Source organism: Macaca mulatta, chromosome 3 (assembly GCF_049350105.2).
Source record: "Macaca mulatta isolate MMU2019108-1 chromosome 3, T2T-MMU8v2.0, whole genome shotgun sequence".
NCBI classification, from domain to species: Eukaryota; Metazoa; Chordata; class Mammalia; order Primates; family Cercopithecidae; genus Macaca; species Macaca mulatta.
This window is the reverse complement of record NC_133408.1, coordinates 169,948,114-169,972,467: the sequence shown is the minus strand read 5'-3', so window position 1 is coordinate 169,972,467 and position 24,354 is coordinate 169,948,114. Positions and strand designations below refer to the sequence as shown.

Sequence of the window (24,354 nt, the reverse complement as noted above, 5' to 3'; positions counted from 1 at the left end):
CACCTCAGCCTCCCAAAGTGCTGGGATTTCAGGTGTAAACCACCACACCTGGCCTCAGGATGGATTTTTAAAAAGATGAAGGGGTACAATGCCATGACTTGCTGTGTTTAAGGGCAGCAGAAAATGGAGAAACAGTGCTCCCAGATCAGGCTTAGAAAAATAAACAATACAACCCAACGTTGCTTCAAACCAAAGAGATTTTAATGGCTCTTGTTTCTTCCTCAGCGCCCTAATAGGGGTGGTCTCGCACATGCTCCATAATTGCCTTCAAGCCAAGCCAGGTCTCCTCAGCTGTGGGAAGGATCTGATGGGCTGGCAAGAGGAAGCCATAGCGCCCTGTGTCTCTCAGTTCAAAGGCAAATGAGTACTTGATGCCGCAATCATAGGACCAGTCAATGCTTCCTCCACTGGCTTGGTCTGAAGGGCAAATGAGAATGAAGTTTAGTTACACGACTCCCACCAGCCTTCACAGCAATGGAACCTCTATATTAAATTCTACCTTCATGGGTAAGCCAGGCCCCTAGGTGTGAACTGTAAGAGGGGGAAGAGTTTAGTAGAGGATCACATTTATGAAAAAATACAATAATTTGAAAAGCAAAAGGTGTTATTCAATGGACACTGAACTGAGCCTTCCTTTGGTGTTCTTAGGAGCCTCTGGTTTTACCCATGCCATCCTAAGTGGCCTCTTCTCCACCTTAAGGAGGCCACACCACTTCCTTCTTTAGAAGGAACAGACATGGTTTTCTCTCGTGGGAGTGGAGGGATTATAAATGCAGTAAGAGGTTCGGTCCCTATCCTCAGGGGACTTTCAGCATTAAAGGTGGGGCAGGCTCTGCTCTGCTACCAAGTCGCATGTCCGGCACCTCTGTGTGGTGGGTTCAGCCAACACAGTAATGTGCACCTGAGATCTGTGTGCCTGCTGATGTGACAGATGATGAAGGAAGATGGCATTAACCTACGAGTCAGTCATGACTCAGAAAAGCCTAGCAATGGACCAGCCCTGTGGCCCCTCCCAGGAAGGGCAGCTAGAGGTCACAGGAGGACTTGGCGAGGGCACAGATGGTGGAAGAATTGAGCTGGAAAGACCAGGGAGGTTGTACCAGAAAAGAATAGGGCTAGAGGTTAATATTGTAAATTAATATTGTCAACTCCCATGAGTTTTGTCTTTGCCTTCACCCAGCAGAGCAGCTTGGAAATTAATGCCTGGTAAATAATAAATACTAAATGGTTGCTGATTTGAACTGAATCTTCCCTGGACCAAAATTACCCACTCACACCTTTTGGTGTGGCTATGTGACACGGCCAACCACACTAAGAGGTCCACTGTAGACAGAATACTGGCCTCAGATAAAATCCCAACCCTATAAATCATTATCTGGGTGACCTAAACTAAGTCATTTATTTCCAGATGCTTCACCTGTTACATAGGGATGATATTACTACTTGTTTCACAGGGCAGTGAGAATTAAATAGCATAATGGTTGTGATGACACTAGTTGGCTGTGTCCTCAATGTGCTAGGCTCTATGTTAAACTGGTCCATGAATCTCTAGGTAGGTACTAACATTATTCCCATTTTACAGATGAGGAAACTGAGATTAAGAGATTAAGTGGCAAGGTGTCGTGGCTCTCTGCCAACACTTAGGGGACCAAGGCAGGAGGATCACTTGAGCCTAGGAGTTTGAGACCAGCCTGGGCAACATAGTGAGACCCTGTCTCTACAAAAAAAAAATTTTTTTTAATGAGCTGGGTGTGGTATCGCATGCCTGTGGTCCCAGCTACTCAGGAGGCTGAGGTGGGAGGGCTGCTGGAGCCCAGGAGGTCCAGGCTACAGTGAGCCATGATCCTGCCACTGTACTCCAGCCTGGGCAGCAGAGTGAGACCCTGTCTCTAAAAAAATAAATAAAACAATAAAATAAAAACAGAGCTATTAAGTGAAGGAGCTAGGATAACGTATGTAGAATAAGCATTCAATAAATGTCAGTTATGTTCATAACTATCATTGTCAATAAATGACCAGGATGCAATCAAAAAAGTTAGGCCACATTAAGGATTGGAGTTACCCGTGGGAGAGCATTCACCAGGAAACGAACAATCGACATTTATATAGTACTTTAGAATTAGGGAACACTTGCATTCCACATATCTTTTGAACCTCTCAACAACCTATTTCACAGATGAAGAAACCAAGGGAGAATAAGTGACTGGACCATGGCTACTTCGTTCCAAAGCGGCAGTGCTATAACTCAAACCCGGGGCTCTGTACCCAAGCCCTGTGTTCTCTCCCCCCTATGCCTGTCTGAGAAAGAATTCAAAGAACAACTTCTGGGCCAGGTATAGTGGCTCATGCCTGTAATCCCAGCACTTAGGGAGGCCAAGGTGGGCGAATCACCTGAGGTTAGGAGTTCAAGACCAGCTTGGCCAACATGGTGAAACCCCACCTCTACTAAAAATACAAATTAGCCAGGCATGGTGGTGCGTGCCTGTAATCCCAGCTACTCAGGGGAGTTAAGGCAGGAGAATTGCTTGAACCTGGGAGGTGGAGGCTGCAGTGAGCCAAGATCGCCCCATTGCACTCCAGCCTGGTGACAGAGCAAGACTCTGTTTAAAAAAAAAAAAAAAATTAAAAAAAAAAAAAAAAGAACAACTTCTGAACCAAACACCTACTGTAGCACAGCTCCTCAAAGCCGCTTCCAGATGGGAAGCTGCCCAGGAAATACCTCACCCACTACAACCATATGGACACCTTTTGCGTGGAGTGAGGCAGGTGTTCTGCCCCGAGCTGCATACTGACCCGGGGCAGGAAGCAAAAAGTGCTGAATTCAAACTAGTGCTTAGAGGCAGAACTTGTCCCAGCTGGAATGAGGCCAGGATAAGAGTCAGCTGTGGACAATGATGCAGCTAGAACTTGCCGGGCCATTCACAGTCGGGCTCCAGAAGATCATACAGCAAATCCTACACCTGTCCAATATCTGCTTATTGGAAATAGCTTCCATTTCTGTGACCTCACCAAAGAAAACATAGTAAACGTCAGCTTCCAAGGTCTATCTTACTAGTAAATACCTCCAGATAAGATGGATGAAAAGCTAGATTCCTTGTAATAAAATAGCTGAGACCTATGTAGGGGTCTCGGGGATACACGATGCTATTCGGCTGAGACTCTGAACTCCAGCCTCCACTCAAAAGCTGCCAAGCAAAGGCACTCATTCCTCAGTCTTAAGCTGCCATCATGTCTCAAGCTGGGTCCATCCTCTGTCCCCACTGCCACCACTCAGAAGGCCCTTCTCCCTGGGGGTATCGCTGATCAAAGTGAGGACAATCCCATGTAGAACATGGTTAAAAAGGTCTCAGCAACTGTAAGCAAACCAGTCTTCCCAGAGAACTGCCTTAAAAATATGTAACAAGCCGGGCGCGGTGGCTCACGCCTGTAATCCCAGCACTTTGGGAGGCCGAGGCGGGCGGATCACAAGGTCAGGAGATCGAGACCACGGTGAAACCCCGTCTCTACTAAAAATACAAAAAATTAGCCTGGCGCGGTGGCGGGCGCCTGTAGTCCCGGCTACTCAGGAGGCTGAGGCAGGAGAATGGCGTAAACCCAGGAGGCGGAGCTTGCAGTGAGCCGAGATCGCGCCGCTGCACTCCAGCCTGGGCGACAGAGCGAGACTCCGTCTCAAAAAACAAAAACAAACAAACAAACAAAAAATATGTAACAAGAGGCCGGGCGTGGTGCCTCATCCCTGTAATCCCAGCATTTTGGAAGGCTGAGGAGGGCAGATCACGAGGTCAGGAGTTTGAGACCAGCCTGACCAATATGGTGAAACTCTATCTCTACTAAAAATACAAAAATTAGCAGGCATGGTGGCGCGCGCCTGTAATCCCAGCTACTCGGGAGGCTGAGGCAGGAGAATTGCTTGAACCCAGGAGGAGGAGGGTGCAGTGAGCCAAGATCACGCCATTGCACTCCAGCCTGGGTGACAGAGCAAGATTCCATCTCAAAAAAAAAACAAAAAGTAACATGAGCGCCAAAGCTGTTCATTCCAATTAACTTGACAATCTTGCCTCAGGAATATACTCCAAAAAGATCATCTAAGAGAAAAAGGAGTTTATACAAACATGTTTATAGTAGCACTATTTAGCAAAAAGATGAAACAATCCAAAGACTCAGTAATTGGGATATAGCAACATCATGGAATAACAAAAAACTAGAATGTAAATTCATAAAACTATACAGGAAATGATGTTAATTTTAAAAAGCTGAACATATCGGTAATCCCAGCACTTTGGGAGGCCAAGGTGGGTAGATCGCTTGAGGCCAGGAGTTCAACACCAGCCCGGCCAACATGTCAAAACCCCATCTATACTAAAAATACAAAAATTAGCCTGGCATGGTGGCACACACTTGTAATCTCAGCTACTTGGGAATCTGAGGCAGGAGAATCTCTTGAAGCCAGGAGGCAGAGGTGGGAGTGAGCCAAGATTGCACCACTGCACTCCAGCCTGGGTGACAGAGCGAGACTCTGTTTCAAAAAAAGAAAACCATGACTAGCAAGGGTGCATTCCCATGATTCCTGCCATCACCCCTCCTATGGCTGTGGCTGCATCCAAGCCCACAACACATCCAAAGACATGCTTCTCTCATTCCATCCTGAGCCATAACTTCTGCCCACCTCTGCCTGTCCTCCTTTCCCCAGCTCTGGAACCTCACTGCACTGGTCATTTCTTCTCTCTCCTGTATCTTCCACTTCTCCCTCTTTATTTGTTCTTTCCCACAGTCAATAAATACATCTCTTATCTCAAAAAGAAAAAAGGCTTCCATTCTGCTCTCCTTCCCTTATCCACTCTTCTGAAACTGCTCTGGGTAAAGGTCACCAGTAAACTAGTGATGAAAATTCAGCGGAAAATGTCCTGTCCTTATCTTAGTTGACTTTTCATGGCCTTCACCATTGTTGACCACCGCCTCCTTTTCAATAATTACTTTTCCCCTGCTTTCTGACATCCAGGGTTCTCTGCCTTTCTGCCTAGACTTGCTGCTAACCCCTTCTGCGGCTTAACACCTTGCTCCCTGCTTTGCCCAGGGTTCCTCTCACTCCAAATGTTCTCCCTGCTCTACTGGTCCAACCACCTGCTCTATACCAACTCTTCCCAAATCTCTCTCTCCACAGAATCCCAGGGCATATAGTCCAAAACCTACAGACCATCTCCATTTGAATACCCTACAAGGAGCTCAGCCTCAATATGTCCACAGTTGAACTCATTATCTTTGTGATCTCACCCCTCTTTCACCTTCCTGGACTTCTCCCTCAGTGACTGGCACCACTCAATGACTTTCAGTGAGGATCTCTCCCCATCCAATAAATGACAAAACTTCTTGGCTTTACCTCCTAAATCCCTTCCATCGTCACTGGCCCTGCTGTAGTTTGGGCCATCGTCTCTCACCTGAACTCCTCCTCCTCTTCCTATGGGATGTCTCTACTGCAGTCCCCCATCACTCCATCCACACTGCTGCTATGTTTTAGCTAAACACAATGCCTCAATTCCCTCACCGTCCTGCTGAAAACCCCCCAATGGCTTTTAGAATCCTCTGGGTTAAACCTAAACTCCTTACCATGGCACACAAAACCCTGAACTTCCCCAGCTCCCTTTCTCCCTCTTTCATTTCAGCAATCTCAACCTCCTTGTAGCTCCCAGAACTCATCATGCAGTTTTATACTTCTATGCCTTTGCATATGCTGTTGACTGTGAGAATGCCCCATCCTTTTTCTCCTTCTCTATCTTCCTGGTGATCAGTCTTTACAACCCTACCCTCTTCCTACATGAAGTTTTTCTGCTTCCATCAAATCCCCCGACTTTCTTTCTCATACTTCTGTACCATGTATACCCTACTATTGCACACATAATACAGAAGCTCACTTGCCTTCCTGTTCATCTCTTCTATTAAAGAGTTCTTTGAGGGCACATTATGTCTCCAGTGCTTGGCATAATGCTTAACATATAATAGATGCTTAATTTAAAAGTCTGTTAAGCAGAATGGGTGGTCAGGCGTGGTGGCTCACGTCTGTAATCCTGGCACTTTAGGAGGCAGAGGCGGACAGATCACCTGAGGTCAGGAGTTTGAGACCAGCCTGGCCAACATGGTGAAACCCTCTCTCTACTAAAAATACAAATAAATAAATAATAAATAAATTAGCTGGGTGTGGTGGCGGGTGCCTGTAATCCCAGCTACTCCAGAGGCTGAGGCACAAGAATCCCTTGAACCTGGGAGGTAGAGATTGCAGTGAGCCAAGATGGTGCTACTGCACTCCAACCTGGGTGACAGAGCAAAACTCCATCTCCAAAAAACAACAACAACAACAACAACAACAGAATGGGTGCCTATTAAAGGCATTGGTTTCCAAAGGATCCTTGGGCATGGAAGCACTAGGGAACTCCTGGGCATGGAACTGTGTGGTCCTGAGTTTCCAGCTTTGTCCATAAGGAAGGGACCGTGCCTTTGAAGGACTCAGAACCTGCACAAGCATGCTCTGGGATTTCCCAAAGCACTGTAGTCGCTTCTTGTTTTTATCTCAATCCATTGGGGAAGAGGAGGGCCTAGAAAGTCTGATGGCAGGCTCCCTAGACTTATTCCTCACACTGCCGCTATTTCTGACTTCTCCTCCATCTTCACATACTCTGCATCAACACATGCCTGCCAACAGAGTCTATCCACAGAACCACCTGGGTCCTCTTCAAGAGTCACACCCATTCTGTCCCCACAGTCCATGGAATTCTAAGAGCATGACCCCTCTTAGCCAGGAAAGGGAAGATAATAAAACAGCCAGGTCTTAGGCCAGGCACAGTGGCTCATGCCTGTAATCCCAGCACTTTGGGAGGCCGAGGTGGGCAGATCACCTGAGGTCAGGAGTTCGAGATCAGCCTGACCAATATAGTGAAACTCCGTCTCTATTAAAAATACAAAAATTAGCTGGGCATGGTGGCACACACCTGTAGTCCCAGCTACTTGGGAGGCTAAGACAGGAGAAGTGCTTGAACCCAGGAGGTGGAGGTTGCAGTGAGCCGAGATCATCCCACTGCATTCCAGCCTGGGCAACCGAGTGAGACTCCATCTCAAAAAAAAAAAAAAACCAGAGCCAGGCCTTGATAAAGGCTCATTTTTAGATAAAGAAATTCTACAGAATGAGAGTGAGCTGTAAGGATCTGAACAAGCACAGGAGAGGGCACAAAACATATACTTAGGGAGTCCTTTGTTCCGGCCATCACACAGTAAGTATCTCATGGAAGAGACTAGATTCACTGAGGGAAATTGGGGAAGTTTGGGTTCCATGCATGAAGACCTATCCCTTTCAAATAAAGGCATGTAAAAGTTTTGGCCCAAACTCACACAGTGCCTGCCATCTTAATGGGTCATTCGTAAAAACTTCCAGCACACTGGATACTTACAGATGACAGAGCAGATTGGTCCCACTTTGTACTTGGTGCCATGCAGGCTTGTCAGAGATTGGGCAGCCTTTTGGGCCACTTCACTCTAGAGTAAGAGAACCAAAGAAAGGTAGACAGATAACACTTGTCTCTTGGGAGATCAGCTGCCCAACAGCAGAACATAGAATGCTCTAACTTAATGCTCCAGTTAATTGAGGTGAAGGCACAATACCCTTTTTATTTCAACCATTTTCACTGAGAAGTAAGCACAAGTTCACTTCTATTGGCTTTGAAAACACAACATGAAGGTCCTCATTGTCTATTTGATCATCCTGGTGTTTGCAACACTCAAGGATTCATTATTTTGCCACCAGTTCTCCCTGGTGAGAGGTGTGGCTAGAAATAGGGTAGATTTAAGGGGTCTAAAGAGAATGTGGACTGACCCCAGGACATATGTGGGAAGCTGACTTTTCTTTTACTAGATCCCTACATTGGCTTAGTTCCCTGTGGCTGTCTCTTTTTCCAAGAAGTAGAGCTCAGAAAAATATTTTCCATTATTTGAGGCTTCCAATTTTGACTGATTGAGGCTTTACTGTCCTTGTCAGGGATAAATGTAAGGTCTTGAACTTGGGTCCAGGAAAACAACTGTACGATTACCAGATGGGGGAAAGCTGGCGTGGTCGAATCCTTGGAGAGCCTGGGGGTTACTCTTGTCAATGAGCCCGACATGAGTCAACATTACAGGGCTACGGCCAAAAAACTAATGTGATCCTCAACTGAATTTGCAGAAGTGCACGGTCTGGCTGAGGGTAGTTATGGTCACACTCTGCTCTGTGCTGGGTAACCCACAACATACATTTCACATTCACTTCTGGGAGCTACCTGCTATAGTTTGGATGTTTATTTCCCTCAAGCCCCATGTTTAAATCTCATCCCCAATACTGGCGGCAAGGCCTAATGGGAGGTGTTTGGATCATGAGGATAGATCTCTCATGAATGGCTTGGTGCAGTCCTCACAGTTAGGAGTGAGTACTTGCTCTATTAGTTCCCTCGAAAGCTGGTTGTTAAAAAGAGTCCGGCACCTCTCCACTCTCTCTTGCTTCCTCTCTCACCGTGTGATCTCTGCACCATACCAGCTCCCATTTGCCTTCCATGAGTGGGAAGCAGCCTGAAGCTCTCACCAGATGCCCAATCTTCCAGCCAGCAGAATCATAATCCAAATAAAACTTTTTCCTTAATAAATTACCCAGTCTTATATATTTCTTTACAGCAATGCAAACAGATTAAGACACCACCCTTGAAGAAGCATATTCAGAAAACAACAACCAGAATAGTAAGGGAACTTGAGCCCATAATACGAATGCTTGAAGGAATTGAGGTTATTTAGAAGAAATAAGAGCTAGAAGAAGCAGGCTGGTGGTCTTCAAGTAATAGTGGATTCACCTCTTAAAGGGAAATAAGCTTGCTCAGTAGAACCAGATGATAAACCAGGGCTGATGGGTGAAAAACACAGAGATTTCGCTCTCCATAAAGAAGAACACTAACAACCTAACAACCTTCCCCGACAGAATAGGCTCCCTTGAAGGCAGGAAGCCATCTAATCATAGCCTAGATTGACTATCTGCGAGAGGTTTGAGCACCAGGTTTAGATAATTTAAGGTCATCTAGGTCTTAAAAAAGAACATTTTAGAACATTCTTTTTCCCTGATATGACCTTGAATGGTAATACTCACCATCAAAACCTCACAGAGCTCAAATCTAACTGATGAGATGAAAGGCACACTTGAATGGGAATAATATAGCCTACTTCTGTGTGGGGCTGCCGACAATAATCTACTCGAAGGTAAATTGACAAAAAGGTTCCAATTCTGGGCTTATTTCTAACATATGGGTTTCACAAATCCAGCCTAAAAGCCAAATTGGAAATATTTGCACATTCTTTTTAGCTGGGGATAGCTCTTGCTCAATTGTGAACAGCCTCCTGAGATGTCACCATCTGATCTAAGGCTGGGGCCAGTTGGCTTATTCCTGAAACAGGAAGGGTGACAGAAGGTATCAAGTTAGGGAAGTGAGTGTTTTACCCCCAACATCATACACCAGTGCATCATCATGGTAGATCATAGAGCCAAAGTCCCCAGAAAAGTATAAGACAAGTTGCTGAGAAGCAGAATTGCTCAGCTTAGAGCATTTGACTACCAATCCAAGAGTCTCATATCCAAATCCGAGGGCTTTTTCCCCCATATGCAATGGAATAGCATGTTCTGGGAATCTATGCTCAAACCAGGCTGCTGCTCATCTAGATTAAGGTAACAATAACTTCATGAATTCTATTTCCCAAAGAAACTTAGTTTAGTAAAGTTCAAAACCAGTCTTTCAAACCTTTGGCTGCATATCATAATTTTCTCTGTGTCTGACTTTATGTCTCATTCATCGTTGTAATGGTACACCTCCACCTCAGGGCATGACTTTATGCCTGAGACTTACTTGACCACACAACACACGTTTGTTGCTGGGCTGAAATTAAGTTTCAGAAACTCACCAGCTCATCAGAGTTATCTGGCTTGGTACATTTGTACCCGTAGGGGAACATCAGCAGCTGGGAATAGCTGTGGAGGGTAACGAAGGCCTTGACTTTTCCATGACTCTTGATGAAGTCCACTATGGATTTCACTTCAACTTCAGAGTTGGCACTGGGTCCATGGTATGAATCAGAGCAAGGGTTGCTGCTGGCTCCAGGTCCTGGGGAGATGCAGAAGTAGCCCAGTGAGGACAGCGAGCTCTAAGAAGACACTGTAGGGAGGAGGTCACCATGCATCACTAATTTTCTCCTCTGGAAGTCAGGGCAAGATTGTCATTGTGTTAGATCAAGTGTCTTCCAAAGGTTATAGTCAGAAAGCCTAACTGAAGTGATTCTGGACACATCTCTTCTTCAAAAAATATGGTTTCTCTATACAGTAGAAAGAGCCATCTAATTAGATCATCTCCTCTCTGTAGGAGTTGTTGGAAGAAAAGCTAGATTTAATATTATAGATGGAATTCCTGCATTGGGTGGGAGTTTAGCAAGTTCATTTTCTGGGATCTCATCCAATTCTTAGAGTCCAAGAGTAGAAGATTCTATGCTCTGTAATTCCAAGGCACAAAGCCACAAATGCAAGGAACCTCTGACACCCTTTCTGCAGTGAGGAAATCATGACTACATTTGACAAGGCCACCTTTGGCCTTGATTGTCTCAGCAACTAGAGTGGTTCAAGACCCCTGAAATGGGTCCATTGTAGGCCTGGCCATTGTAGAGAAACTTCCAGGGGATGAGTAGGGGTTAGGATTCCCTAGGCTCCCCATGTGATACAGACAAAATGTCACCTTATTTTAAAATGATTTAATGAAAATAATATTGGGGAGGATTGACATTGAACTGTGGGCCATGGCTCAGTATTGTGCTTTATTTTTCCCCTACACTAAAAAAAAACAAAAACAAAAAAAAAACTGTAAAAGCAATGAATGAAGTTGCCACTTATCCGTATCCTGTAGCAGTTCTCTAATATGTCCTATCTTAGTTCCATAACTCTAATTAATTAATTTGTCTTACAAATACGTAGTGATTGCCTTCTGCGTTGCAGACACTGTGCTAGCTGTTAGGAATACGTCAGTGAAAAAGACACAGCTCCTGACTTCAATCTTATCATAGCCTAGTGAGGGGGAAAAATTTTTAATTCTATGGTTAGTGAGACATAAGGGGTTTTCTCCAGTGGCTGAGGGCATAAAGGAGCCCCTAACTAGCCTGCCACGGAACTCCAAAATGTAAGAGCTGTCACAAAGCCAGGGCAGCAAGCTCACATTTTATATTTGAATCTGTTTTGAAAGTCAGTTTCTTCATCCTGTGTGTACGTACTTCTTTTTAGTTTTCTTTCTCGAAGCATCCATAGATGATGTAATGCTTCTCCTTGGAATAGATCCTAACCCCCTCTAGTGGCTGGCTCAGGGCTTCCCGAGTCCTCCTGCCATTGCGCAAAGTCTTGCTCCGGCTGCACAGAAGGCTAACCGGGCAACAGCTTGTGGGAAAACCAAGATGTGAGACAAAATATATTAAATGCTGCTCAGTGCTCTGTGACAGCACTGTGCTCCTGTGAAGGGAATTTAGTTAAGTGTTTTTCAAAGAGGTTTTTAAATGGCTTAAATCCTGGATGGGCTTAGCCAGCTGATGCACTGCAGGGCCATCTGAACCAGTTTGTGGGCCAGACCACGGGTTGACCATCCCTGGGGGCAAGTCCCAGGGCTCACCTCCAAAACCTGCATCCCAGTTCCGGTTAGGATCCACACCAACACAGAGGCTTCCAGATACCTTGGACCGGGTCTTCCGCCACATACGATTCTTTCAGATCCCACCCAAAAAGCACATGGAAAAAAAGAAAGAGGGTCATTCAGCCTGATCAGAAGGTTCCTTGAGAATTCTGTCAGTTTCCCTAGTTCTCTGGGATACTCCTTTCCCTTGGTTGGGGCGGTGGTGGACAGTCCTCATACAGGTTCTGCTAGGAGTTTCTCTGCCATTTCACCAAAGTGAGACATGAATACACCCCCACCTCCTCAAATGAACCTGCCAAACACGTGTCATGGAACCCTAGTTCTGTCCAAGGCCAACAGCAACAACCAAAAGCAGAAGAGAGGGTTCTGTGATGAGACTATTTGGGGGAAAATATAGGGCTAACTTGGTAAACTTTCTTCAGAACTTCTAAGGATTGTTAATGCCTTGTTTTTTATGAACTTCTAAGAAACGGATATGGTGGGTGGTGTTTCCTAGACTTGACAATGGAACCCTTGATTCATATGGTATCTCATGGGATGAGTACTAGTATTAGTATGAGTTTCTTTGAAAATGTCTTTGAAAATGCTACTGTAGTTAGCTCTCTCTAAAAATAAACTTGAAGCTGTCATTCATTTTGAATATATGTGGGGTCACAGTTGCTACAATAGTGTATTGTAATGAGATTTTAAGGGGGAAAAACTACGTAACTCCTTTTAGTGATATTACGGAGGATTTCTCCCACAGATTTTAAGTAAAATGCTAGATGCACTGTACTGCCCACCTAAATCCTACTGCAATCTAATTGTCAGCAGGTAACATCCGCCTCCTCTTTTCTATCAATCCTAACACAAAAAACGCAGAGATAATTGGAACAAATCTCTTAGATGACTCACGGTGAACACTGAGCTCTAATAGCCCAGCCTAACAGCTGAAATGGGCTCTGGCTGAGGCAACATGTAAAGACATCATGCGTTGGAATAAGAAGTGATTATAACCACTTCTCTATCCCTCATTTCTGGGCGACTACTGAGAAATTAGGCGTTCCATTTAGAGTAAATCAAGAAAAGAATGATTACTTTTATTTTACTTTTGAAGTTCCTACATATCTCCTTAGGTCCTTGTTGAAGAAGGAAAAAAAATCCAGGCTTACTTTGGTTTGAGAGAACACGTATCCATCAGGGTTTGTGACTGGCAGGAGGAAGATATCCAGGGTGTCCAGAATGGAAGTGATGGATGGGTTCTTTCCATAATCAGAGGCAATCTGAGCAAAGACAAGATAGATGTCAACCTCACACACCCCTTTTGTCAGGAACACAGGACAGAATAGTAAGGGAGTGGTTTTTTTCCAGATGTGAACCGGGGATCACTATTGGTCAAGGAAAGTCTTCCAGGTACCCAGCAGTACGGTCTCCTGCAATGTTAATGTGTTGAATATGCTAGCGCCTATACTTTTACTTCTAGTCAGAATAATTTACTTCTATTGAGTAAAAAATCAGATCTCATGTATCTACTCTCTTTCAAAAGCAGTAACATTCTTCCTGTTCATTCCAGTGAGACATTTTGCAATAGTGAGCAGTGATATATGTGACTTATGTGGACCTATGCACCAAAGAAATTTTGTCTGGTATTCCTTAATCCCCTACATGGGCTAACTTTCCAAAAGAACTCACAACAAACATCGGATTACTTAAATATGCAGAGACATTGCTAAAGACACAGAGAACCAGTTAAATTCCATTTGGGGAATTACATTTTTACTTGCCATCAACTGCAGTTGAGTTGAAGTTTCTGCCGGATTAAAATTTATTCATTTCCTGTGCTCAGCCATCCTAAGGCATTATTATTCAACTGTTAAATATCCATTTCATAATACCCTAAAGGTAACCGCATTTTAATTGAAGGGAAAAATGTATCAGTCGGTATGCACGTGGTTGCACATGCTTGAATGATCTGATGTGGATTGATTTCCTCTGCTCATGAATTAACATTCTGATTTATAGCATGTCATTTTTGAATTACTTAAGAAATACCAGACTAGGTCACTCCCAGCCCCAGGTCCTGACTCTAATGCCAACAAACTTGTGGAAGACAGATCTTACTACACCTTACCTTCAAAATCAAATTTGGGAAATTTTCAGAACAACCCAAACACCCTTAGCCAACTCCACTTTGGATCTGTGGGTTAAACTCTTCTTGTACCTGTTTGTATTTTCCAGCTGACTCCCTTTCATGATTTTTTAAATTTCTAGTACATCACACCTCAGCCCTCAGGGTTCCAGGCAGCAAAGTGATTTTTCTCTAGTCGGTTCTTATGCTGAAATCTGGCTCCCAAGGGTCCTCCCTGGACACCCGTTCCATCTCTTTAGCTTACTGAGTCTTTTTTTTCCCCCTCTCTCTCACTCAACAGCAATCACCACATCGTGGTGTCTTTTAACAGAGCGCACAGTGGGCTGCCCAAGGGAAGGAGCCTGGGGTGCTGGATGGGGCAATATCAAAAAAGGCTGGATGGGTTCGTTGCCAGCCCGTGTGACAAGAGAAGGGTTTTGGCTGAGAGCGCCAGCCATCAGGACCACTGGGACTGTCATGGGTTTCAGTGGGCCTGACCCCAGAAAGGTAAAATAAGCGAGGAATGTTAGGCAAAATGACCTTATTTGCTGTCCAAAGTGCCGTAGCTTGTGTAACCCACTCTCGAGCATGGATCCCAGCATCCAGCCAGATAGCTGGCTTGTCTCCTCCGGTGCTGAACTGCAAAAGCAAGTGTGGCAATGTGAACGGCTCCACTGCCGTGGCACCTGGTTGCCTCCTCTCTACCCCAGATCATCTTTCTTTGTCCCTCTCTCTGTTCTTGATGTGATTAACAGAGAAGGAAATACAGACAGTGATGCTGTCGACTAACTCTCATTTAAGGAGAATTTTCTTTTGTCCCCTTCTTCGAATGCAAGTGTAAATGCAGACTGAGGGGCATAGACAATTCTCCTCCGATGTTTGTAAAAAATCGTTGTAGATAATGACAGGAAAATATCTTCATATGCTGAAAATTGGAAAAAAAATGGATTACAGGATTTCATTTTTATTTTTAAAGAAACTAGTTCATTTATATACCCACATACATATGAGAAAAAAGGAAAAGGAGAAGGAGGAAGAGAGAAAAGGAAAAAGAAAAGAAAAAAGTAGAAAAATATACAACAGATTGTTTTTTGTTTGTCTGTTTGTTTTTTTTGTTGAGACGGAGAACAGATTGTTAATAGCTATTATCCCATAGTTGTGGGATTAGAATTATGAGGATTTTTTTTCTTTTTTGTTTCTTTTGTTGCTCTATTTTCCAAATGTATGCAATAATAGTGTTTTATTATAAAAATGCTTGTGATAACCTTCTGAAACCTTCATAAAAACATGATAGCAAACCTCTGGAGGTACTTTCCAGAGTTTAAATTTTATGATCTAAGTGACTTAGTTTTATTTGAAATAGTGGCTTTGCCAATTGGATCAGTAAATGGGGAGGAAAAGATTATTTTTGCACCATCAACTTCTATCTCTGTGCTGCATTCTAAACACAGCAGATAAGGTAAATGAGAAATGCAAATCCTTGCTAAAAATTACAGTTCATGGGTTCTAAGAGTTTTAGTTAAAAGTGTTTTGTGCCTTTTCCTCTAAAGAGCTCAAACGTAAAAAGCAGGGAACTTTCAAAAACACAGTATCTTCCACCGCCGAACCACCCGGGAAAAGGGAAGGCCAGGGAAGACCACTGTGGAAGAGACTCTGGGGTTTTCTGACCAGTTGGTGGGCGGGGGGTGCGGGTAGAGGAAATAAAAAGAAAGAAGGGAGGTAAACATTAGCAAATGTATCCCTGTGGTATAAAGCAGGCAAATCACTCCTCTCAGGCCTGCTTTGGGAAAAACGCTCTGGAGAAATCCATCTGTCCCAGTTAGTCAGTTGGTTCCCAGCCATAACGTTTCCAAATTTAGCGAGGAGTTGTGACATTACCTCTTTTTGATTTTTTTTTTTCTCTTAACAAACTCTTTCTAGGAAATCTGGGGAAACAGTTTTCACTGTTTTTGAGGACAAAGTGCAAAGCTTGAAATTATGTGCACAAAGACGGTCAGAGGTTACGAGATGGCGTCAAACCCTAACCTCTTTCCGTCTATATCCTTTTTCAAAAGATCTTCGTTCAGGGCATTTGTCTTTGCGGTTTAGGGTTTAGTTGTTCTGCATACGACCAGAACTCTTCTTTAAAAACTAAAAACAAAAAAAAAGAAAAAAGAAAAAGAAAAAGAAAAAATGCAGCTTAGGCAATTAGTGCTTTTTCTTTTTTAACTGGTGTGCTTGTGTGTGTGTGTGTGTGCGCGCGCGTATGTGTGTGTGTGTGTGTGTGTTTAAAGAGGAAAGAAAAAAAAAGAGAAGGGGAGGGGAGCCAGAGAACTCCCAGCTTGATGAATTACAGCCCCCAGCCCCCAACCTCCCCCGGCCCGCACCTCCCCCTTCCTCGGCTCCTATTGGCGCGTTTGCCCCGGTTCCCCGGGAGCTCATCTCTCAGGACGCGAGCATTAATTCACTCCTGCAGACCTGCGTCAGCTTGCGCAGGAACAGAGAGAAAAAAAAAGAAGGGGGCGGGGGTGGGGGAGTGGATACTCAAAACCAGCAAGGACCGGTTAGGAGGAAAAAATAAAAAAATAAAAAAAGGAGCCGCTCTGTAGCACAAGCCGGGACTGTTGGCTAGCCTGGGAGGAGGGGGATTCTAGAAGCATCGAGAGGAAGAACCGCCCCTGCACCGTGTACCTTAAGCACGTTCAAAGGCCGCTTCTCAAAAGAAGAGCCAATATTCACTTTGCTCACTAGACCAGGGTACTCAGCCACGAGGTTATCCATTTCTTGGGAAATCTGAAATGTTTCAAGTCAATAAATAGACATTTGCGAGTGAACCATCTGTTGCATGAGATCTGATCCCCTGGTGATTTTCCCCATTCCCTTGGGACACAGGGGAGGGGGCAGCGCGGCTCGAGCTATAGGGTCGGAGGGTTTGGATCCAGCTGAGTGCTGCTGAGTCCATCGGCGTCTGCGGGGGCTGCAGTCCAGCCGGCCCTTTGCAGTTTTGTGCAAAGCAAAATGACACACTTCCCTGGGGTACCTGTGGCTTTTGGCGACCCCAGCCCTTTGGTGGGGTTTCTCGCCCTTGCTAGCAGAGAAAAACAAAAGGTAGTGCCCCCTCAACCCCAAAATGGATGTAGAGGCGATCGCTACAAAATGTCTTCCGGCTAAATCAGGCCCGGGGACGATGGGGTTTCTGCAGCAGACGCACTAAGGCCACCGGCTACTACAGCTCCTATTTTCAAGGCGACTGAAATTTTGTGCATCTGGGGAGCCCTAACTATGTCCCTTGCTGGGATTGAGACGTGTCCGGGTGCATTTGGAGAGCTAGCGGGAGGAAGTCAGTCCCTCCAGCTGTTGCCAGTATTTGCACTCCGTAGGAGACAGACATCAGTTTGTCTGGGAGGGAGGGAGGGCGTCTTGTTTGCTCCACTTCCTTTTCTTCCTTATTCTCTGTGCTGGTCCACAGTTCCCTATCTGAAACCCTTGAGGCCATATATATTTCAAATAAGATATTTTTTTCAGGGGAGAATTTTAGAAAGGTAATAGGAAATATATATTATGTATTACACATGGGACGTTGCTCCGTATTCAAGCACATTAATATTTCTGGCAGTGAAACAAATGAGCAGTGAGGCAGTTCAGGTCAGATTTTGCTCCCAAATGAGTTTAGGTCAAATCAGCTTTTCCCATCAAATAAATTAGGAGAAAAAAAATGTTTAAAGCTTTTTGCATTTAAAAACTGCCAACTCGGAGACTTGGTGCCTACCAGATACCTCTTCTCTGGCTCTTTCCTACTCCCCATGCCACCCCTTAGCCCTACAACCACCATCCCCTCCGGCCCCTTTCCATCCCTCGACTCTTAAGTCATTGCAGATAGATTCCCGTGGGCCTGGAGAAGGGCTCTGTGTTACAGAGGTAAATGCAGCACTGCCCAGGATCCCCACAGCAGCATGGAGCAGCCGATGCAGGAAGGGGATAGTCTCCACAGAAACAACAAAGCCCAGGAAAGCCAGCAGAGACTCCGTGAGGGTTTGCTGCCATGAGGTCTTACAGAGCACATTCCTGGGAGGCAGAAGAATAGGATCTGGAGGCAGGGAACCTAAGGCCAATTCAGGCTAACTCCCTAGAACTACATCAAAAAGCAAACCCCAACTTTCTATGCCCAAGTAACAAAAGGACCAGGGGCTACTCCCTTTGCACCTACCCCCCCCTCCTCTTTCTGGCGTGGCAGATGAAAAATTGAAACTACCTCTAATTGGTCCCCTCCCGCAACGAGTCAGGTTGGTTGCAAGGCAAGTCTTCATTTGCGTAGGAGTATAACTTTGTAACTTCACTTCAGCCTCTGACTGGCTGCTTTCTGCAACCAATCAGACTGATCGAAGGCTACTACTGTATTTACATAGGGCGTACACCAAGTAACCAATGGGAAACCTCTAAAGGGTATTTAAATCCCAGAAAATTCCGTAATGGGTTTTTGGGCCCCTATGCTCGGGCTGCTCCCCACCTGTGGAGTATACTTTTGTTTTCAGTAAATATCTGCTTTTGTTGCTTCATTCCTTCCTTGTTTGGTTTGTGCGTTTTTTCCAATTCTTTGTTCAAGACGCCAAGAACCTGGACACCCTCCACCAGTAACACTTGGATGGAAGTCAGAGGCGTCAAAGGTGGTCCCTGATTCCATCATCGGTGGCAGCCCGGAAGCACAGCTTTCACTTGGCTTTGTGTCCCCATTGCATCGTCAGTGGCAGCCATGATGGCTTCCCTGGCTTTGTGGGCAGCACAGGTCAGAAGTCAGCAAGGGGGCTTAGAGCAAGATCACCAGCCTGAGGGGTCTGCTTGTGGGTACCCTTTAGACACTCCACAGTGGGTGGCCGTTGAGATGAGCAAGTGGACTTCAGCTCCTACAGTAAGCAAGAGTGGGTGCGAAGCCAGTGACACTGGTACTGGCTGTGAAATCCTAGGGAAACTTAGAGAAATTAGAAAATAATAGAAGAATAATTTCTAGGCCATTAAGTCACCACGTGGAAGTATGAGCTTTATCCCTAGAGGAGAGAATGGCCCCTCTGTAATGTTCATTTTGAAACACCTACCTCTTCCAGGGTATGGTAGGCACCAAAATTGAAGTTACCACTCCGTTCTCTTCTCCTGTTAAAAAGCATTTCTTCATTCTCTTTGTCCAACAGGACCTAAGATAAAACAATTCTATCTATGATTGGTTTACAGCAATGTATTTCAGTCTGTAGTTGTGAAGGAAAGGGTAACACTCGGGGCCCCAGTATCAAGCTTTCCTCTTCTTGTCCTGTAGGCTTTGAGGTCATGACTTTCCCTTATTCTGGCCCCACTGTGAAAGGGGATGGAGCATTAATGGGACTTCCTACCAGCCAGATGCTGCAGGTGTGCCAGGGTGGATTTGCAAGCATGGTCTTATGGCTCATCTTACCTTTCTGGGAGCTCAGGGCCTGAGTTAACCTCTAAACAAAAACTAAATCAGGCTAGACTTGGTGGCTCACTCCTGTAATCCCAGCACTTTGAGAGGCCGAGGCGGGCGGATCACTTGAGGTCAGGAGTTTGAGATCAGCCTGGGCAACATAGTGAAACCCCGCCTCTACTAAAAATACAAAAATTAGCTGGGTGTGGTGGTGCATGCCTGTAGTCCCGGCTACTCAAGAGGCTGAGGCTGGAGAATCACTTGAGCCTGGGTGGCAGAGGTTGCAGTGAGCCGAGATTGTGCCACTGCACTCCAACCTGGGTGACAGAGTGAGACTCCTTCTTTTCCTTCTTCTGCCTAACACCCTTTGGTTTGTACTTTATATTTCATGCTGTAGCCTCTCTTTTGCCGTTTCCCTTAAATTCTTTGTTACAATATTCTGCATGTATTCTGCATGTGCCAAATTCAAAAAAGAGAAAGACAGTGCCCTCCTACCCACCTTGCAAGGGGAGCCCAGACTGCTGGAAGGTCCTAGTGGTACCCACAGGTCCCTTCCCTGCAGAGAGTACTCAAGCATGAAAGAAGATGGAACTGAACTGACGTTCATGTGGCCCAGCAAGCTGCAGGAAGGTGAGTCCGTGGCATAATTACCTGCACATCTTCAATCATGATGGAATAGGCAATTCCCTGGGACTCCAAGAATGCTTTGACTGCCTGAACGCTGACAAAGGGAACTCGGATGTGGGCTGTCTCCCCTGGGGTGCTGGGTGATCTCCAAAAATCAAGCTGAAAGGGATAAAAGTCCAAGCCAAGGCAATGAATGGGCTATTCTGGGGAATGGACAGTTCAGCACTGATGGATTTCTGGAAATCAATTTGCATCAATTTTATCTTGAGCCCACAAGTTTTGGAATCATTGTGAAATCACTATGATATTGCAACAACGGCGTTTAAACATCCATGTGTCAGCAAATCCATTATATTGTTTCCTCTGCCCCTATGGCTAGATATTAAAACTGGCAGAAGGAAAAGATTATTAATACGATGGCAGTTTTTTTAAGCTGGGATTCTAGTGATCCAATTCATTTAATAATAGAATATAAATACTATAAATTATTTTACAAGGGAAATATGCACTAAGGGTGCTTAATTTTTGAAAGTAACTTTCACATTTGATATCTCCTTTCGTTCTTACAATAAACCTGAGAGATAGAAGAATGATATATTTATCGCCATTACTCTGAATGAGAAAATGAGACACAGGGAAGGTAGGTGACTTGCCCGGTATCCTGTAGTTGGGACCAGAGCCCAGGTTTTCAGAAACCCAGCTGCATGAGTTAGCATTTCACACTATGTCATGGGAGTCAGAATACAGTCCAAAATAGATCTCAATCATGTTTCACAGTATTCATTCTGGGAACAGAAACTCGCACTAGATCAAATACCTGGAGATGTTCTTGAGCCTCCAATTGTAGCAGATTTTTAATTTGTTCTTCATTGCTTGGTACAATCTCAAGAACTTGGTCTCTAAAGAAAATTAACCACAAATGTGACCTTAAAAGCAAAACCTGGACACTTTCCTGTTGCTTTCTGCACCTGTTAGTCTCTGTGTATAACAGGTTAATGCAACGGTCAATAATCTCTGTGACAATCCAGAAACTAATAAATAGTATACTAAACCCACATCGCCAGAATGAGAAGGTGATAGAATGGCATTATTTCTTCCCAGGAAATGTTATCTAAATAATAATGAAGAGGTGTACCTGCTCCTAGCAGGAAGCCTGCTGTTAAAGTTACCTTTCCCTTAGCTAATGAATCAAATAACACCTGCTGCTCGTGGAGTGTTAGCTTTTAATACTTGCCTGTTCCTGTTGTTCAGAAGTAAGTTTTTAAAAAGTGGAATAATTTGGTGCTTGTAAGAGGAAACAGTTCATATGTGGGTAGACCTAAGGGTGTGTTTTTAATGGTTTTGGGGGTTTTGTTTGTTCCTTGTTTTTGTCAACTGAAAATGTATCAAGGTTCTATCCCCAAACTCCATTTATGTGGCCCAAACATGGGACATGGCCAGAGATAGTTGGGACCTTGACAAATTATGTGCCGTGCCTCTCTTTATACACACACACACACACACACACACACACACACACCCTTCATAGGGAATGAAGGGTGAACAGGAAAGAGAAATCTCAAAACAATCAAGCACATATCTTTACGAAGAGTTCCCTTGGTGACAGAGCTTCGCCTTCTAGCCTTTCTCCAAGTAGGCAGACTTCCTAAGTCATTGTCCCAACCATTTGTAAAGTGGGGAAGGAATCAATACAATGAACCATGTACAGGGACCAGAATATGGGTCTTCTGAAACCAAGCCCCATGCAATTTCCTACGAACTCCAGTGGAATACAGAAGTGATGGAACATGAGCTCTTTGAGGCTCATCTGCCACAAATGGTCTGAAAATTCTTCCATTTAAGTCTCATTATTTTTGGTTAATGCATGGACTCCCAGGAGTCCTCCTTTAAAATGGGAAGGCACTGAGAAAAGTAATACAATAGGCTCATATTTCCTGGTGTGTGTTCTGAAGAATAGTAGTTCTTTGAGTTACTCAGAGACAGAAAAGAAGGAAGGAAGGAAGGAAGGAAGGAAGGAAGGAAGGAAGGAAGGAAGGAAGGAAGGAAGGAAGGGAGGGAGGGAGGGAGGGAGGGAGGGAGGGAGGGAGGGAGGGAGGGAGGGAGGGAGGGAGGGAGGGAGGGAGGAAGGAAGGAAGGAAGGAAGGAAGGAGAGAGAGAAGGAAAGAAAGAAAGAAAGAGAAAGAAAGAAAGAAAAAGAAAGAAAGGAAGGAAGGAAGGAAGGGAAAGAAAGAAAGAAAGGAAGAAAGAAAAAGAAAGAAAGAAAGAAAGAAAGAAAGAAAGAGAGAAAGAAAGAAAGAAAGAAAGAAAGAAAGAAAGAAAGAAAGAAAGAAAGAAAGAAAGAAAGAAAGCAAGCAAGCAAGCAAGCAAGCAAGCAAGCTGGAGGCAGTGGGTAGTTGATAATTTTTAAAAAGGGAGCCGGGCGCGGTGGCTCAAGCCTGTAATCCCAGCACTTTGGGAGGCTGAGACGGGCGGATCACAAGGTCAGGAGATCGAGACCATCCTGGCTAACACGGTGAAACCCCGTCTCTACTAAAAAATACAAAAAGCTAGCCGGGCGAGGTGGCAGGCGCCTGTAGTCCCAGCTACTCCGGAGGCTGAGGCAGGAGAATGGCGTGAACCCGGGAGGCGGAGCTTGCAGTGAGCTGAGATCCGGCCACTGCACTCCAGCCCGGGTGACAGAGCGAGACTCCGTCTCAAAAATAAATAAATAAATAAATAAATAAATAAATAAATAAATAAATAAAATAAATAAGGGTACATGCTGCAACCTAGATCCCCTCTTATAGATTTATAATGCACACTGATTTAACCAAAGCTCCTAGAAATCCTATAGTTTGTTTAACCCTCTGATTCCCACATTTATTTGACCAGTGGCTTTTTGGAACCAAACTTATTTGACTGTTTTCTTAGTTCCCTGGACCACTCTTCAAAAAATGCTGCCTAAAGCCCTTCATAGAATCATGAAGCAAAGTACTTCGGAGCAAAGATGAGTCCTCCAAAGCCAGGAGAGGAGGAGTTGAGCTGAAATCTATAGCCCTGGCTTTTCTACTTCATGAGGTTCCACCGCCTAGATGCTGAATCTAAAGATCGGGGGGTAGGGGACAAGGGCTAGTGTGAATGGTAAAGCCCAGAAGAGCAGGAGGAGGTGGGAGAGTAGCCTTGACACCAGCTGAGTTACCTGAAACAAATGGCTACACAGCTGTATTTTCCTTGATGTCTATCAAGCCTACAGTCTGATCACTGGAGGGAAAAATGAGTAAGGACAGAGAGAAATAGGGTTATGTGTGTTCAGTTTTCCCTTTTGTCTTTCCCTTTAAGTGTCATTCATCTCTTTTTTGATCATCCACTCCTATTTTTCCCACTATCGACTTATCCCCAAATCTAAGAGAACTCTGAAAACACTGAACACTTATACCCATTTAGTCTGTAACAATCAAAGCCTCCATCAATCAGGTAAGTAAAATTCAAAGAAGCACCAGAAAGCATAACTTACCCCACAAATGTTTCTAGACAGTATATATGACCAAAAAGGGCACCAAAAAACAAAAACAGGATCGACCTCATGGCCATGGGTTTTCCTGGAATCCAGAATTCAGAGTCCTTCCTGAACTTTATTTATAGGGATGGCAGCTGAGGGTGATGTGCTGGCCCTCTGAGAACTCATGTGAATTCCCACATGAGAAAATTCCCACCTGCATGTGAAATTCTCAAGGTTGTAGACATCCACCTGTGTGATATCACCAATCTGTACATTTTCAGTTCCTAGGATAACAAACTTTGATGGAAAGAGACCAAAATTGCTAGAGCATACCAAGGGCAGTATAGGTATGATTGAGAACATAAAATGCCACTAGCTACCCTGCGATAGAAGCCAGATTAATAGACCTAGAGGTTAGTCTTTTCTGGGTCTCTGACAAAAAAAAAGGCCAGAGCATTTATAGTAATTACTCAGGCATCCTGTCTATCACATTCCATTAGCTTACTCATTTGTTTATTTTTATAATGTTTACCTTGAAACACTGCAATCACTCAGTTCACATCTGCTGAGTGTCCCTGTAGATGTGACCCATTCCAATCCTCATTCTATATTAAAACAAAACAGAAGGCCTTTTAATATTCAATTTTTCACTGTCTCAAAAGTGATCCATCTGCATTTACACCAAATTGATATCCCTCTTTCTGTGCTTTTTCCCAAAATGAAAATGTCTTTCTGATGACATTTCCTATAACAAGCAACAATTAAGTTGCTTGTTATAAAAAGTATGAATTAAAAGGAAGTGTTTTCTTTAATCATCAATAATTCTTCCATCCAAAGAAAACCATTTGGCATATATCTTTAAAAATTTCTTTCTCTGCTTTCAAGTTTTTTTCTTAAACAAAGATTAGACCATATCGCGTATACTGTTCTTTAAACAAAGGTGATCTTTTCTTGTTCATAAACATAGATCTACATTAATCTGACTTTGTTCTTCATTGCTTAAGAAGAAAATACACCTGTT

At 44.3% G+C, this 24,354-nt stretch overlaps 1 protein-coding gene across 1 annotated transcript; it reads right to left on the bottom strand.

Annotated features, from left to right (window-relative positions):
* Positions 1-179: 179 nt before the first annotated feature.
* CPA2 (carboxypeptidase A2) lies at positions 180-23,506 on the bottom strand. Its single transcript, XM_015134907.3, has 11 exons — positions 23,349-23,506; positions 20,673-20,754; positions 19,880-20,014; positions 18,891-18,986; positions 16,492-16,593; positions 14,362-14,460; positions 12,866-12,976; positions 11,694-11,784; positions 9,955-10,154; positions 7,437-7,521; positions 180-417 (listed from the first exon to the last, which is right to left on the bottom strand). The coding sequence occupies exons 1-11, from the start codon at positions 23,423-23,425 to the stop codon at positions 230-232; spliced, it is 1,266 nt and encodes a 421-aa protein (XP_014990393.2). The 5' UTR covers positions 23,426-23,506; the 3' UTR covers positions 180-229.
* Between the last annotated feature and the right edge of the window lie 848 nt (positions 23,507-24,354).

What these genes read in the sequence shown, in the direction of transcription:
- CPA2 (XM_015134907.3), bottom strand. Translation starts at nt 23,425, where the DNA reads ATGGCCATGAGGTCGATCCTGTTTTTGTTTTTTGGTGCCCTTTTTGGT. An exon ending in CACTTTGGACAGCAAATAAG is followed by an intron (nt 12,977 to 14,361) that starts GTCATTTTGCCT and finishes GTCTTTGCTCAG; the next exon opens with ATTGCCTCTGATTATGGAAA. An exon ending in CTGGGATGCAGGTTTTGGAG is followed by an intron (nt 10,155 to 11,693) that starts GTGAGCCCTGGG and finishes GCATCTCCCCAG; the next exon opens with GACCTGGAGCCAGCAGCAAC.